Source organism: Numida meleagris, chromosome 10, assembly GCF_002078875.1.
Source record: "Numida meleagris isolate 19003 breed g44 Domestic line chromosome 10, NumMel1.0, whole genome shotgun sequence".
Classification (NCBI taxonomy): Eukaryota; Metazoa; Chordata; class Aves; order Galliformes; family Numididae; genus Numida; species Numida meleagris.
Window position 1 is genome coordinate 2117289 of NC_034418.1, and position 15458 is coordinate 2132746.

Below are 15458 nucleotides of genomic sequence, written 5' to 3' on the forward strand. Positions count from 1 at the left end.
CCTCGCGCCCCCCCCATCCGGTTCCCGGCCCCGCCCCGTGACGCGGTGCCGCTTCGGGCGGTTCCGCTCCGCTCCCGCCGGTTCCGCTCCCGCCGCCGCCGCCATGCTGGTGCCGGTGTTCACGCTGAAGCTGAGCCACAAGGTGCAGCCCCGCACGGTGGCGCTGGGTCGGTTCGACGGCGCGCACCCGTGCCTGGCGGCCGCCACGCAGGCGGGGAAGGTAACGGCGCGGCGCGGGCTCCCCCCGCGGCTCGCTCGGCGCCCAGCTGACGCGCTGTCCGTGTTGCCCGCAGGTCCTCGTTCACAGCCCTCACGCCCCCGGCCCCAGGACGGGCTGCAGCCGCGCGGCCCCCAGCGGCCAGGACGCCCACGTGTCTCTGCTCAGCGTCAACCAGGCCGTGACGTGCCTGGCGGCCGGGCCGCTCCGCGCCAAGCTGCGCCGCGACTGCCTGCTGGTGGGCACCCGCACGCACCTGCTGGCCTACGACGTGCACGAGAACTCCGACCTGTTCTACCGAGAGGCGAGTCGCGGTGCCGGGGAGGGCTTGTCTCGAGAGCGCCCCGAGGGCTGCGCTCGAAGGAAAGACGTGGAGGTCCTGGCCTCGAGTGCGTCCGGAGGGAGCGGAGCTGCCAGGGGTCTGAGCGCAGCGCTGGGGGAACGGGGTGGGTCAGCGTGGAGGAGAGGAGCTGCTGGCTCTGCAACCCCTGGCAGGAGGTTGTGGCGAGGGGGGGTCGGCCTCTGCCCCCAGGTAACGGCATTAGGGCAAGAGCGATGGCCTCACGCTGAGGGTCACGTTGGGCATGGGGCCCAGTTCTTCTCCCACAACTACGCAGGGAGCGCGGGGAGCCCTCATCCCTGGAGGAGTTCCAGAAACACACAGACGTGGCACCTGGTTCCGTGGTCAGTGGGCAGTGTTGGTGCTGGGCTGACGGTTGGACTTGGGGATCTGAGGGGTCTTTCCAACCTCAGTGACTGCGTGATGCTGAAAGAAGAGTTAAAAAGGTGGGATATACAGTTAAAAAGGTGGGATATACAGCTGCACGTGCCTGAGAGAGAGCCAGCCCTCACCGTACGTCACGCAACGCCCAGCAGGACAGAATCTGGGCGTTTCGATGGGCCTTTGGAGCTCAGCTCAACTGGTGGAACCATTTGACTGTAATCTCTGCGGGTCGTGCGCTGGGGAGCGGTAGGAGTTGTGGAATAGCCAAGAGCAGTAGGAGCTACCAAGGAATTGGAGGCTGCTAGGAGAAACCTGAGGAGGCCTTGGATTCCTGCAGCAGTACGACTTTTCAGTTTAGAGTAGAAGTGTGCTGTGTGTGTGCGCACAGCCGGGCCTGACGTGGTTCTCCGAGTCACAGCCTTCGCCGTGGTTAAGCTGCTGGCCGGACTTCGTGGGTCACTTATTATTAGCCCATTTCCAAACTGGTGCTTGTCCGCTGTGTCCTTGTGATGCCACTGCTGTAACCAGAGCCACGGGGTGGGACGGGTGTGCGTGTGGAGGTGTCATGGCACGTCCCTAACGCGGCTGGAGGGAGGCGCGGTGACATCGGGAGCGTTTTCATTTGCGTGCTCCGATGTCTCACGCTTCGTTTTGTTCCTTTAATGTCTCTCCGTAGGTTTCGGATGGAGCCAATGCAATTGTTCTTGGAAAGCTGGGAGATATTCCATCTCCTCTTGCTATTATTGGTGGCAACTGCGCCCTGCAAGGCTTTGATTGTGAAGGAAATGACCTTTTCTGGACGGTAGGGCTACACATAACATTTTGATTTTATTAAAAGACTCTTGACGGCGCTGATTTCCATGGAATTTTTTATTAATAAATGTGATAAATAATAACTGGGTTGTTGAACAGCTTAGATCTTTCTTATTTTCTTTTGGAGCTTAAACTGTGTTTTGACCTGTATTCATGTGTTGCCCAAATGTTGTCTGTGATCGTTGCTGCTGAGATAATAAAAACGGTTTGCCCTCTGAACACTGTAGTCGATGCTGAAGGCAGCTCTTCTCATTTCAGGTTACAGGAGACAACGTTCGGTCGCTAGCACTATGCGACTTTGATGGCGATGGCAAAACTGAGGTTGGTTTGCACCCATTTTTGTGTGAATTCAGCTGTTTTCATGGTATTGTAGTGAAGGGGAGATCAGCAAGTACGTCTGGCTTAGATGATCAACAGAGGGATCCCGGTGTGGAAGCTGTCCCTTTTTCAGGCTCCAGCCTGGCAGAAACGTGCATGGTGACTCGGTCCACATTCTCAGAGCTGCATTGCTCTCTGGGACTACTTGGAACAAGGGAAGTGAGGCATCTTTGGGGTCTTGGCAGTGTTAGTGCCGTGCGTTGGTGAACGAGTGGCCGGCTATCATGGAACCTTCTCTTACGTTCTTGTACCACACCAGAAATACAGGAGAATTATAATGCCTCTTATCATCGTTCACAAGGCACCTGTTTCATGATAGGGAATGAGAAGACAGGACCTGTTTAAGAGCCAGTGTCTTCCTTGCATGCTCCTTTGCATGCAGGCAGAGCGCGTTTGGCCCTTGCTTAGTGGAAGGGCAGCCACCACCCGCAGGAGGGGCCGTGATGCTCTGGTGCTTGGGTTGGTGGTTTTGAGTTTCTACATTATTTTTGCAGCTTCTCGTTGGCTCTGAGGACTTTGATATCCGAGTGTTTAAAGAAGATGAGATAGTGGCAGAAATGTCAGAAACAGAGGTAAGTTCCTTCTAGCCAATGTTTATTGTAATTGCGGGTGGAATTGAAAGCATTGTGTACTGTAACGCTTCTCTGGTGGCTCTGGTTTAAATGTATTGTGTAGTTAAATAGTTAACTACTTGGCACCGTGTCTGTCCTCCTGGAGTTGCAAAAGTCAGAGTTTAACAACGTCTTTAACAACACTTGCACGAGGTTTCTGACATGTTTGTTTACAAACCTTTAACCAGGCTGAGGGAATAACTGATCTGACTGGAAATGAGGCCCCCGGCCAAAGGTAATGTGTGTTCCTGGAAGGGGCCCAGGGGCTGACACGCTCAGTGCCTTCCAAGCTACAGAACGTTCTCTGCTGCAAATCTGTTGTCCTCGAATTCATTGTTGCAGTGGTGATGAAGTCACTTGTCCCACGTGTGTCCCCACAGGGCATGGCAGGGCGGAGGGGGTCTGTGTTGCAGCTGGAGTTGCACACAGGCTGTATGAAGGGGGCTGCGCCTGTGTGGCAACTGCATTAAGAGCTTTGTCCTTGAGAAACTGAGGTCTCCCTGCTGCCCAAGTGAGGACTGGAAGGCTTAGTTAGCTGTTAAACCGCTTACAGAGAGCTCTTAAAGAGAGGTGCAGGCAGTGTTCCAGGAGAGGAAGCTGTGACTGTAGGTGGGGTTAGAACCAGGCATTGTAAATGGTATGTCCTGCTATCTGTGTAATAACCAATCCAGAGCCGTGTTGTGATTTCTAGTTCGGGGGAAGGGAACGGACCATCGCTCTCACGTGCTGTTTGTTTCCAGATCTGCAGTCAGATTGCTTTAAGGTCACACCTGTGGAGCCTTCAGACCTGCTGCAGGAGCAGGCTTTCTGCTCTCGTTTGAAAGGACACAGCTTCACCTAAACCCAAAGGCAAACACAGGGGACAATGGCTGTGCACACTGTGCTCCTTTTGGAAGACTTGAATAGTTTGCCTTCTCGGTGTTTAGTTCTGATGGAACAGATCACAAAGGCTGTTGTGATTTTTGAACTGATAAATGGACACTTTGGGTGGATAGGGAGTTTTGCTACCTGGGTGACTTCTGCTCTGTCGCTGGGGTCTGTGTCCTCCCTGGGTGCTCACGATTTGGAGAGCATTGTTACATGGGAAAGGCTTTGGAGAGGGTCCATGAGAGAAAGGGCGGAGGGTTTGGAAACCGTATTCTATAGCAAGAAATCCAGGAGCACGGTCAGCTGAGATTGATTTGGCTTACCTGTGTTTCTCATGGCTGTCTGCAGATAACTTCCTGCAAGGCTGAATTACAGGCACAAGGACTCTGACATAGGAGGCCACGCGTACCTTAAACCAGACAGCAGGGTGCTCGTGGAAATGGTGGCGATGAGTGGTCCCTTCCCGGGAGATTCGGGTAGATTCCCTGGGAATCTTCACAGTGGGAAGGTCTGGTTCCTATGTGAAGGATTTAATTGAAGGAGTGAGCTGCCTTGTACAGGAGACCAGACGTGCTGCTTGCATCTGTTCCTTCAGCATTGAAGTCTCCAGTGTTTGTGCATGGAAAAAGGCCTCATTCCAAGCACTGAGAGACCTTGCTCAGTGAGGAGTTGTGAGGTAATGGGCCTTAAAAGGAGTGAGAAACGAGTTGGGCCGTGACTCTCAGGTCTTTCCCTGGAGCTGTTACTGAGGTAATACCTGGCCTGATGTTCTCATTGTCTTCCAGAAGAAGTCCAACTGTGGGAGCTGTTAATTTTTATTGTGCTGATCTTGGGCAAAGATTTTCTACCAGTAATATCTCTAGGGTTTTCCCAGCCTGTGTAATGTTGAACTCCTTGGCATCCTCGGGTCCTGGAGCTCTAGGGAGCATTGTGTGTGGGGAGCAGCTTTTGGGTGCTAGCACCAAAGACCGCAGGAATCCTCTGAGCAGTTGTGCTGCTGTTTGTGGTAATAAATATTTTGTCAAAGAACACAGTTTGAGGGCAGTTCTGCAGTCTCTGCTGAATTGTGTGTTCACACCGGCAACACAGCTTGTGTGAGGAAACCCTGCAAGGCCTTTGGTTGTGTTAAACTGAGTTTTATAAACAGTTGCTTTGGTATTTTGTGCTCCACGTGGAGGTCTCAATTACAGTTAGATTCTAACGGAGTGCAGTTCATGTGGAGGAGATGGTGTGCAGTCTGTTCTTTGACGCTTGGAGGTGCAGCAGTCAGTGTGTTCTCACTGTTGTGTTCTCTCTCTGTCCCTCCCCTTTCCCCCCCAAGACTGTGACCGCGCTCAGCCCCATGCATGGCAGTCGCTTTGGCTACGCTCTTTCCAATGGCACGGTGGGAGTGTACGACAAGACGTCCCGCTACTGGAGGATTAAGGTCAGTCCCGTGTTGGAATGTCAACACTGAGAGCTGGAAGCCTCCAGCTGGTAGCTGATCTCTGCTTGGTGATGCTATCCAAACTCCTTAGATGATTTGAAATTTTCTGCTGAGCGTAGTACTTAATGTAATTGTCGTATTACAAAAGTTACCCATTTTTATAGATACGAGCAAAGTTATATCAGTTCCTTCAGTTCTTTTGGGATTACTGGCGATGACGTAACACTGCTAAAACTGTAAGTTTAGGGATGCTCCAGCTTTCTAGGGTCACTGAACAACCAGAGATGCAGCAGAGAAATGCAGGTTTGTTGTTGCAAAATGCCTCTGGCTGTGTTGTTAAATCAATGAACTGTTTTCCAGACACCGAATGCATCTTACATTGTGTGTGTTCAGAGCTAATTTTTCCTTTCTGTAGACTCGTTCTCCAGAGTCTTACATGTGTCAGGTTACAAAGTGCACCTAAGCATAGTTTGTGCTGTTTCCTGTCCTCAGTCTAAGAACCACGCGATGAGCATCCATGCGTTTGACCTGAACGCCGACGGCGTGTGCGAGCTGATCACCGGCTGGTCCAACGGGAAGGTGAGTCTGTGCTGGCAAGAGCAAGGGGCTGTGAGCCTGGAAGCTGTGTTTGAACCAGGCTGCTAAATGGACAAAATATTAAAAAGACTGCTGAGGAGTTGTCGTAGTAAACGTAGTTTGTCTGGTAAGTCCTCGCCAAATGCAAGATCAGCCAGAGAAAACCTTCTTCTGCTTACTTCAGAGTGAATTGCTAAGGTGTGGTAAGCTGTTTCTATGGTAGCAAAGATCATATGCAACATCCTAGAGCTCTCCCATGTCTCTTTTCAGCTTTGTCTTGAGCGCATGCTAATCATCTCCTGCCGTGTTTCCTGAACGTTCTCCAGCTACAGGGGAAAACGAGTGGTTGTGTAGGAGGGGAGCAGCGTCGGTCCTGGCTGTGGCAGGATTAGCGTAAATCCATCAAAGTGTTATTTAATCTGATGTCAAGGCATTCCGTACAGCTCAGTCTGGTCTCTTAAGCCTGCTGCTTGGTATTCCCGTTTGCCAAAAACGACTGTTCTAGTTGCCAATTCTCTCTTGGACTCGGCTTGCCAGTTTGTTTTTTTTGGTAAATCTCCTTTCATAGCACCTCTCATTACTCTCATTAGCCTAGGGGAATTTAATTAACTTTGTATCAAGCTGGCAGCATAGAGCCCAGATATGTTGTAACTTATGTTGGATTAGGTGTATTACATTGTTGAAGTGAGAACCCCTCCTTGCTGTAGGCCTTTTGCTGTTCTTTCAGCTGCAGCCCCTACCGCCTGCTGGTCTGAAACAGCCCCCAGCTCTTGGAAAGAGCACTGCTGGGTCCTGTGCTTTGGCACAGACACACTGCACAGAGCTGAGCCCTCTGCTCCATCCTCCTCTCTTCAAAGATAATTAAAGGTTGTTCATCAGTCCAGGATGGCAGCTCAGCCAAGAGGCTGTAAATACTGCACTAAGGCTTTGTCCAGTTTGCTTCCATCGTTGCTGCACCCACATGTGCACAACCTTCCTTGTGCAGGCTTGCAAACACCTTTTTTTCCTTCCTGCTGTTTGTAACTCAGGGAAGCACCTCTGAAGAGCAGTTCCTTTTGGCTGAGCCTGTCTAGAGGTCGCTTCCTCATAAAATATTTTCCATCTATGGCTCTGTGCTCAGCAGACCCGCAGTTCAGTGAGTGGAGCTGGCTGGTGGTGAACAACACCACGACGTGTATTTTGGAGCTAGCTTTTCTGTTTATGCTGTGTCCTGGAACTCTTTGCTGTTCCAGGTTGATGCACGGAGTGACCGAACTGGGGAGGTCATCTTTAAGGACAACTTTGCTTCATCGATTGCAGGAGTGGTGGAGGGGGATTACAGGATGGACGGGAGCACCCAGTTAATCTGCTGTTCAGTTGATGGTGAAGGTAGGAGGGTTGTTCAGGATACTAATTTAATACACGGCGGTGTCAGGCATGTCACGTCGTCTCAGATTAGCTAACTGCTGATTCTGTTCCGTAGGCATTTTTGTGTGCCAAATTCCCTTTGCTTTATACAAAGTGAAGGGAATTTTGTGTTAGGCTATCTGCAAACAGGATGCCGAACATTGCCTTTTTTGTGGTAATCAGTGTGTATTTCATTTATGATCCAAGATGCCATCAAAATCCATTTGCCTAAATGAAAAAGTCCCGTCCTTATAATGCAAAAAGAAATATACTCAGTAAAGGCCATACTTCTCCAGGCAACATCATGAAAGATGAATATATGGGAAATCTTTTTTCCTGTATAATTCTTTGATTGCTTAACAGTGACTAAAGGGGGACAGAGAAGTAAGGATGTATGCATTTTGGTTCTGTGAATAGTTACTGTATTAGAAATGTTGGATTTTAATAGCCCTTTGGTTCCAGGAAAATGCTCTTCTGAGGCTGCAGACTGCTGGTTTTATCCCACCAGACTTGCAAGAAGTGACACCTGGTTGCTGTGAATGGAAACAGATAGGACCGTAGATACTTAAATGAGTTCAGTGTGACTTTACGTGGATGTGTGATGGCAGACACTGTGATGGAGAGACACTGGTGTGATTATCCAGCTGTTTGGCTTCAGTGGCCTGAGACAGACAAATCTAGTACAACCCATTTGAAACAAGAGCCTGTCCTGTGAAGTAGCACAGTGTTTTGCTGCCTGTTTTAATCTCAGGCTGCTGGGAAGTGCTCCGCTTGGGCTTTGGCTCATAAGCCCCGTCCCAAGCCGGCAGAAGGGGGCTGTGTGCAGTTGTGAAGGTGCCTTGTCCTTGCAGGGCAGTGCGTTCTGTGCAGGTGTCAGATCTTTGTGTGTGTTTGTTTCCATGCAGTGCGGGGCTATCTGCCAGGAGGTGAGGAGATGAAGGGAAACCTGATGGATACGTGTGCTGAGCAGGACATGATCCGGGAACTTAGTCAAAAGAAACAAAATCTGCTGCTGGAATTAAGAAATTATGAGGAAAACGCAAAGGTACTACTTAAACAGTGCGTGGGGCCAAACCCTGGCTTCCCATTGCTATAAATGTGGGCGGAGGTCGTGGGGCAGTCTGGACAAGTCAGAGCTGTAACCTGTAATCAGCAGTGAGATTGTCTGCTTGGGATTCCTGCTCGTGCCTCGTGCAAGTGCAGAATGTGCTTTTCTTACTTTAGGATGTCACATTCTCCTTGCTTTGTCAGCCTGCTGGAGCAACTACACAGAACGGGGTTTGGTTCAGCCCCGTGCATTGACTTATGTCTGAAAACTGTAATTTTCAAAGCCTAAGCCAACTTGGGAGTCAGAGGGGCTGTGTAAGAGCGCAGGCAGGGTATAGGTGTGCTGGTGCTTTGGGGAAGGTGCAGAATTAGAGGGCTTTGAAAAACAGCCTGAGGAGCAAGCAGGCTCGCGTTGAAAAAGTAAACAAGCACCGTAGCAAAAACATTTTGTTGTGCTGAAAATTGAAAACGCGCATCTCTTAGCTTGCTGCAATGAGAATTGTGAAAGTGGAGGTTGTGGTACTGAAGGGTTTGTGCTTTGGAACAGGCTGAGCTGAGCTCTCAGCTGAAGGAAGCTGACGGGCAGAGAGGTGTGATTCCAGCCAACACCCAGCTGCAGACCTCCCTGTCAGTGAACCTGGGCTCTGACAGCCACTCTGCTCACGTGGAGCTGTGCATCTCCACCACAAACGGTGAGCGGCAATCTGCAGCCGTCGGCATTGATCTCCATGCAAATTCATGCAAACGTGTAGTTATATTTAGCTGATGATTTGCCTGTTTCCCCTTCGCTGTCTGTAATTTCCCCTTTGTGGCTGCTTTCCTTTCACGGTTTTGGATCGAGCTGTGCTCCTCTTTGATGGGTTTCGGGAGAGAGGAGTTGGGTGGAATTTGTTTCCAGTTGTGTTTTGTTTTCCGAGGCAATTCACTCTGGGATGAAATGAGTGTTGGTGATCCCTGCAACACGCCTCGTGTTGACTGTAAACATTAGTGAAGAACGCCGTAGTTCCCAGTGAAAGCACCAGTGCCCACCACTAATTGCGTTGGTCTGTATGGAGGGATAAACATCTGTAACAGCATTTTTGTTATAAAAACCAACCAACCATTCAAAGGCAACCCACCAAGGCAGTAGCAGAGTGCCTGTCCTGGAAATTCATGGACAGTCTTGCTTGCCATGAGAGGTTGTGCAGTGTGCAGGTAAACAGGGTGAGGAATGCAGAGGCTGCCGTGGCGCGGAGCTCCGGCTGCGTTCAGTGTCTGCAAACCGTGCTGGTGCAGGCATTGTGTGAATGCAGCTGGGCCTCAGCTGCGGGGCAGGAGCCAACACAAGCCAGCAAAGTCACCCAGCACCAGGTGTGCTGAGGATGCAGGCAGTTCCAGGCCTGGTGCTGCTCACCTGGGATACGTTAACAGTTTGGGAGAGCTGCTTGCGCTTAAGTCTGAAAAACATGGTGGCTTGTTGCAAGAGGACAGCTGTTAATGTAGAAACTGTTTTTTCTCGTTGTTGCTAAGACACAATCATCCGCGCTGTGCTGATCTTTGCTGAAGGCATATTTGAAGGAGAGAGCCACGTGGTACACCCCAGTCTCCAGAACCTTTCTGGCTGCGTTCGGGTTCCCCTTACTCCACCCAAAGACGTCCCTGTGGATTTGCACATCAAAGCCTTTGTGGGTTACAGGAACAGGTGAGGTTTGTGCTGTGAACTCTCTTGGTCCCCAGAGCTGGCAGTGTGTGACAGCAAACACTGCTGCTGTGGCTTCGTACTTGTCCCACTGGAACTGTACCATTAATCCCCTGATGCCTCACTTCTCTTGTTACTGGAAGGAGAGCTGGAATAGTTTCTTGAACATGCTGTTATCCTGTGCTGCTGGGCTCTTCTTCAGGCACTCGTAGGGACCTGCTGTGCTCCAGCTCTGCCTTTAGGGGAGCGGTGAGTGGTTCTAGTCCAGGGTGTGCCTTGCTGTGCCTCTGCCTCTTAGGGGCCTGGATGCTGGCAGCTCTGCCCATAGTGCATGAGCAAACCTGGAGGCACTGTGCCATCTTGCAAACTACAAGTGACACTAAGCCCGTCTGACTTTGGGGCAAGTAGAATATACCCGTTTTCAAGACAATGCTTTTCCAGTTTCCTCTTCATATACACTTAAAGAAACCCTTCTCCCTCCTGCTTGCATCTGCTGCATCTGACGGTGTCCCAGGAAGCAGCACCTGAGCAGGGAGGTGTCTTTTGAGTGCGAGCCAACCACTGCAGAAAGAATGCATGGAACTGAATTCCCTTTTTGCTTCCTCTATTTTTCCTTATTACTGCTTTTAGTAGGACGTCGCCAAAATGTTAATAAATGACCCAGTTACGTAGTAGAATCTTATATTTAAGAATATGTTTTGTTGGAAGGATTACGGAAAACGTAGGCAATGGGGAGGAATCATTCAACCTCATACAGAGACATGAATTCCCATTCCCACTCCTTCCAGCTGTTTTGCAGTGGTAAGCAGTTGATTCCATCGCTGGGAGCTGCTGATGCTAATACTCCACCAAAACAGAGCCAGGAGCCCTTGTGGGAGGCGAATCACTGTGATGTTAGTAACCATCCTTCTTCCTTCTGGATTCTCCCAGCACACAGTTCCACGTGTTTGAGCTGACCAGGCAGCTGCCCCGCTTCTCCATGTACGCCCTGAGCAGCCCGGACTCGGCCACGGAGCCGCTGAGCTTTGTGAGCTGTGCAACGAATGAGAGGCCGCAAAGGGTGAGTGTGTGCTCTGCTGCCTGTTTCCTGGTCCTGCTGATAGTGCTCTTCATAGTACATGGAGGGATTGCAGTTAGCTTGAGATTTCCAAGAGCAAATATTAATACGCACTTCTGGCCTTTGGAGTCTGCGTATTACAACCTGAGTTGGTACTTTTGTTTTTTAAAAAATACCTCTCTCGAGGCATTCCCAGCTGTAGGAATTCCTGCGGCTGCAGGAACTAATGGCGTGAGGTCATGAGGTATCTCAGGTCTTTGTTTGCTTGCTGACAGCCCTGTAGTGAGTGGTGAATTTTATAAATGAGCAGAGAATGGAATAGAGGCAATGCAGCACTGAAAGAATGGCTCGGATACCTGGCAGCTGTAGCTTCATTTCTGGAAGATTTGAATTGTGAGATAGCAGTGCTTACAGCCTGTCTTTTCCCACATAACTATGACGCTCTGTCATACTTGCATGGCTTTTCCCATATTAAGTGGTCAAGGTGGAAAAAAAAAAAAAAGATTGAACAAAACTTTCCTTTAAATCCTTGTAGTGGAACCTAGCTTCGCTTCTCAGCTTTCTCCAGTCTCTGGGCCTGGTCTTATGTTCTGACCTTGGGCTGCGGTGTCCCATTGTCAGATTTGATTTTCTTGCAAATATTCTACTTTGGAGCAGGGGGCCAACTGCTCCCATCCTAGCAAGTTCCTGACGTTCATTTAAGGGTTGAATTGTAGTGAGTGAAGTTCCCGGGATAACCTGAATGGAGCCCTGGTGTCATTTGCACACGTAGGGACATTGCATGTCTCTCTATACTTCGTGCACAGCTGATGGATTATGCTCTTTGTTTTATTTTTTGCAAGATTGTTATGTGGCTGAATCAGAACTTCTTGCTACCAGAGGATGTGGAGTTTCAGAGTGCTCCCTTTCAGGTTTGCTTCACTTCCCTTCGTAATGCAGGCCAGCTCCTCCTCAAAATCAAGCCAGGTGGAGAGGTGAGTAACTTCACAGGCAGGGGGAATGCCCACGTAGTTATACACCACTGAATCTTAAGGGTGGTTCCAACACAGGGCCGTGAGATGGAAGGAGGACTGAACGGGCAGAGGAAGTACTCAAGTTATGGGGATGTCTTTTGGCAACTTTGGAGTCTGTGTTACTGCTAGTGGGTAGAATGCCAGTGCCAGTCAACAAAGTGAATTGTTTAGCCTACAAATCAGTAGGGAGGTGTTTGTTCCCACATGGAGTGGTTTCAGGGGGCTGCAGTTTGAGACACAGAGGCGGCCCATACCTTCTACACTGTTGTTATATGCACAAATTCCCCTTTTCCCCCACACCTGAGTAAAAGCCCCTTTGAAATCAGTATCTCCTTATCTCCGGTAAGCCTTAGAGCTTGTCCTTGGAGCAGTCTTGTCTCTTAGAATGAACTGCTTTGAGCCTAAGCAGCTGTTCTCCAGGCAGCCCTGCTGAGTAGTTTTAGGAGACATTTTGGCATGGAAGATCATGTTAAGTGCTTTCTTGTCCTTTCTGACAGATTTCTATCAGCACAGATGATATTGATTTAGCTGGTGACATTATCCAGTCCATGGCCTCCTTTCTGGCAATTGAAGATCTGCAGGTGGAAGCAGATTTCCCTGCATACTTTGAGGAGCTGCGGAAAGTGCTGGTAAAGGTGAGAAGGAATTGAGAGCTTTGGTATGAGGGGAAAAAGACTAAGGATCTCCAAACTGCTTTTTCTTTGTGTAAATCGGCCAGCAGTAGCTTGCTAAATATTCAGTGCAAAGGACAAAGAGGTCCCCTCAACCTTCTGTTTGTTATATGGAGCAGGGTCTCGGTCCTCAGTAGCTGATTGTTTAGAGTTATGTAAATGTGTTGTGTGGGAGACTGAGCTGTGGATTTGGGCCAGGGTGTAAGGTGTGCATCGCATCCTGAGGACCCTCTTGTGGGGTAGAAGGTGCTGCTCCAGCAGCCGGGGGTTGAGGGGAAGGAGGGTGGTCGTAGGTGGGTTAAGCTGGGATGTTATTTCCTATTACACCAGGATGAGGTGTAGCTTAAACAATTACCTTTGTGCCCAGAGTGCCTGAAGGCCTTTTCTCATGATGGGTGTTTGCCTTGGCCAGGTGGACGAGCACCACTCGGTGAATCAGCGGCTCACTGCTGACATGGCTGACCACTCCAACCTCATCCGCATCATGTTGGTTCAGGCAGAAGACGCACGGCTGCTGGGAGACATGTGAGCAGCTGCCACGTTGTGTGTTCTGGGTGTAGAACAGCCAGTCTCTGCTTTTCGGGCAGAAAAAAAAGCACAAAAGCATTTGTGTGGTGGGGTGGGATGCCTAGTTACAGTTCTTCAAGCAGGGTTGGTACCTCGGCTGGTCCCAGCATGAGCTGTTATTGAGCCTCGTCCTGTTTTTTGGGGGAAAGCCAGCGTGGGGAAGGCAGAAGGGCAGGGTTTGGCCTTGAACTGGCCTTGAGAAGGTAATACATTAGAAAAGACACACTAAGGGGAGAAGGAACTGAAAGCTGTCTCTGGTGTGCATACCTTTGAGAATACCAAGAAGGAAATGTTGAGTTCCAGGCCCTTCGCTCTGTCAAGGGCAGCAGTAAAGAGGTCTGAATCCTGCCGGGCGGTTTTACTTTCACTGGGGAATGCAGCATCTCTTGTCTGGATAAAGTGTCTGCAAAAATAGGCTTCTTTTTTTTTTCTCCTGTTAAATAATGAGGTTAACCAACATGTCTAGACAGGTCCTGTAGCTGCAGACGCGCAGGTAACCGTGGCAGCCGTCACAACTGCGTGTTGTTGCACCTTCCTATGGACAGAGCAGGAGTTACTGTCTTGTCCCTAGAGATTCAGCTCACTGTGCTGATTGTCCCCCCAGGAAAAACATGAAGACACGGTACATCGAGCTGTATGATCTGAACAGAGATTTAATAAATCAATACAAAATTCGATGCAACAATCACACGGAGCTGCTGAGCAATCTGAAAGCAGTGAATCAAGCAATCCAGAGGGCTGGGCGGTTACGTGGTGAGTGTGTGTGTTGGGGGGGATGGGAGTCTTGGGTCCTACTGAGGCTGGTAAGATATCTCCGATGTTGCCTGCATTGCTTAAGTGGTAGAAGTGGCCTTTAATTGCCCAGACACGGCCATTGCCTATGTCAGGGAACCATGATTGGCATTTTGGAAAGAAAGTTCAAAGCAGTTTTCAGTTTTCTGGGTGGTGTAGAACTCAATGGCTTCATTTCAGTTCTTCATTTATAGCTAGCTCAGTTAAAAAAAAAAAAAAAAAAAAAAAAAAAAACCTATCAACTTAAGCAAAGCTGTCTGTCTTTATTATTTTATTACGGGTTCTATCAGCCTTTGGTGAAGGACGCATTTTGTTGTATATTTATGGCTTTCCCCTTTCAGCAAGTCCTTCAGTCTGTCTTGTAACAGAGCTATGGAAAATCCTGACAAGAAAGGAGTTCATTTTAAGAAAAAGGCAAGGCGGCACTTCGCTGTTGGCTTAAAAATTGTCTGAAAGAGACCCCTGGATTTTGAGCCTTAGAGATATTTTCAGCGTTTTCTTTTTCCTCGTAACTGATTTTTTTTTTCCTTCTATTTTTTTTTTTTTCCACATCACAGTTGGCAAACCTAAGACACAAGTGATCGCTGCTTGCCGGGATGCAATAAGAAGCAACAACTTCAACACGCTGTTCAAGATCATGCGTTCGGGGATCGCATCTTCTTAGAACAGCCAGGCAGAGGAGCAGCAGTCGTGTAGCGGCGGTGCTTCCAGGCAGTAGGACCAAAAACGACGAGCATCTAATTCATTCCCCTGCTCCCCTGTAGAGTGAAGTAATTGCAAAGGTTGGGTTTTAGTTAAGGCATCAGTCCAGAAATGTTATTTCTGCAGGCCAGAGGACAGGAGCCTTCTTGAAGAGTGCATCAGATTTAAGCGCAAGCGTGGTATGTATGTAAGGCAGAGGTATATCTGTGATGCGTTTATTTTTCATACAGTAACTTATTTATGTATTTTAATATATTTTGTAGTTGGGCATCCGTTTTTTTTCCATTAAAACATAGACTGGTTTGGCTGCTTTTGTTCTGATTTAGTTGGGGTGATGCGTACGGTATTTGCTGAAAGATGAAGCGCTTCCCTAGCTTTGCTGCACAGTCCGTCTGATCTCTGCACAGACTGTGGTGAGGGTACGTCTGTCACTGGATTTGCATTGGAGCTAAGGAACCTGGAGCTGACTGTGAATCTTAAACACGGGACCACGAGCCTGCTAACTTGGGAATCAAGTTTTTGGAAGTTGCTTCTAACTTCTGTTGTCAGCTCGTGCTCCCAAGTAGAGTTATTCCTGGTTTCATTGCAGGGATGTGCTGCTTCCCAGGTAAACTGCAGTCCACTGCACCAGAAGCACCAAAGGGCTAACTTCTTGCTGGCCTTTCAGCCAGATGGTCATTGAAAGCTGCTCGGTTCCAGGATAGGAAGGTAGGAAGCAGCTGGTTTCATACCTGACACTCCCCACACTCACACTGCAGGAAGCTTTGCTTTCGGTTGCTTGGTCCATGGTATTGCTGGGTAAAGCTCCACATGCTGGGGTGGGTGAGGGGGTATTTCAGGAACGAAGAAAACAAAGTACACAGCCAGGCTTGGCGTGTAATAAAGAACTGGCAGTAAGTAATGGGATCAGAAGAGGGTCTTGAGAAATCTCTC

The 15458-nt window shown here is 49.3% G+C and overlaps 1 protein-coding gene across 1 annotated transcript; it reads left to right on the plus strand.

Moving 5' to 3' along the window:
• On the plus strand, positions 27-14832 carry BBS2 (Bardet-Biedl syndrome 2). The gene is made up of 17 exons (XM_021407970.1): positions 27-220; positions 294-521; positions 1618-1743; positions 2013-2075; positions 2627-2704; positions 4932-5036; positions 5529-5615; positions 6845-6980; positions 7904-8043; positions 8593-8737; positions 9555-9726; positions 10654-10783; positions 11623-11754; positions 12291-12428; positions 12877-12989; positions 13636-13784; positions 14381-14832. Exons 1-17 carry the CDS (start codon positions 104-106, stop codon positions 14485-14487), a joined length of 2166 nt encoding a protein of 721 aa, XP_021263645.1. The 5' UTR covers positions 27-103; the 3' UTR covers positions 14488-14832.

Bases quoted from the DNA above. Each gene is read 5' to 3' on its own strand.
- BBS2 (XM_021407970.1), top strand. From the start codon at position 104: ATGCTGGTGCCGGTGTTCACGCTGAAGCTGAGCCACAAGGTGCAGCCC. The intron at 8,738-9,554 runs GTGAGCGGCAAT...GTTGTTGCTAAG, and splicing joins GTGCATCTCCACCACAAACG to ACACAATCATCCGCGCTGTG. The intron at 9,727-10,653 runs GTGAGGTTTGTG...GGATTCTCCCAG, and splicing joins TTTGTGGGTTACAGGAACAG to CACACAGTTCCACGTGTTTG.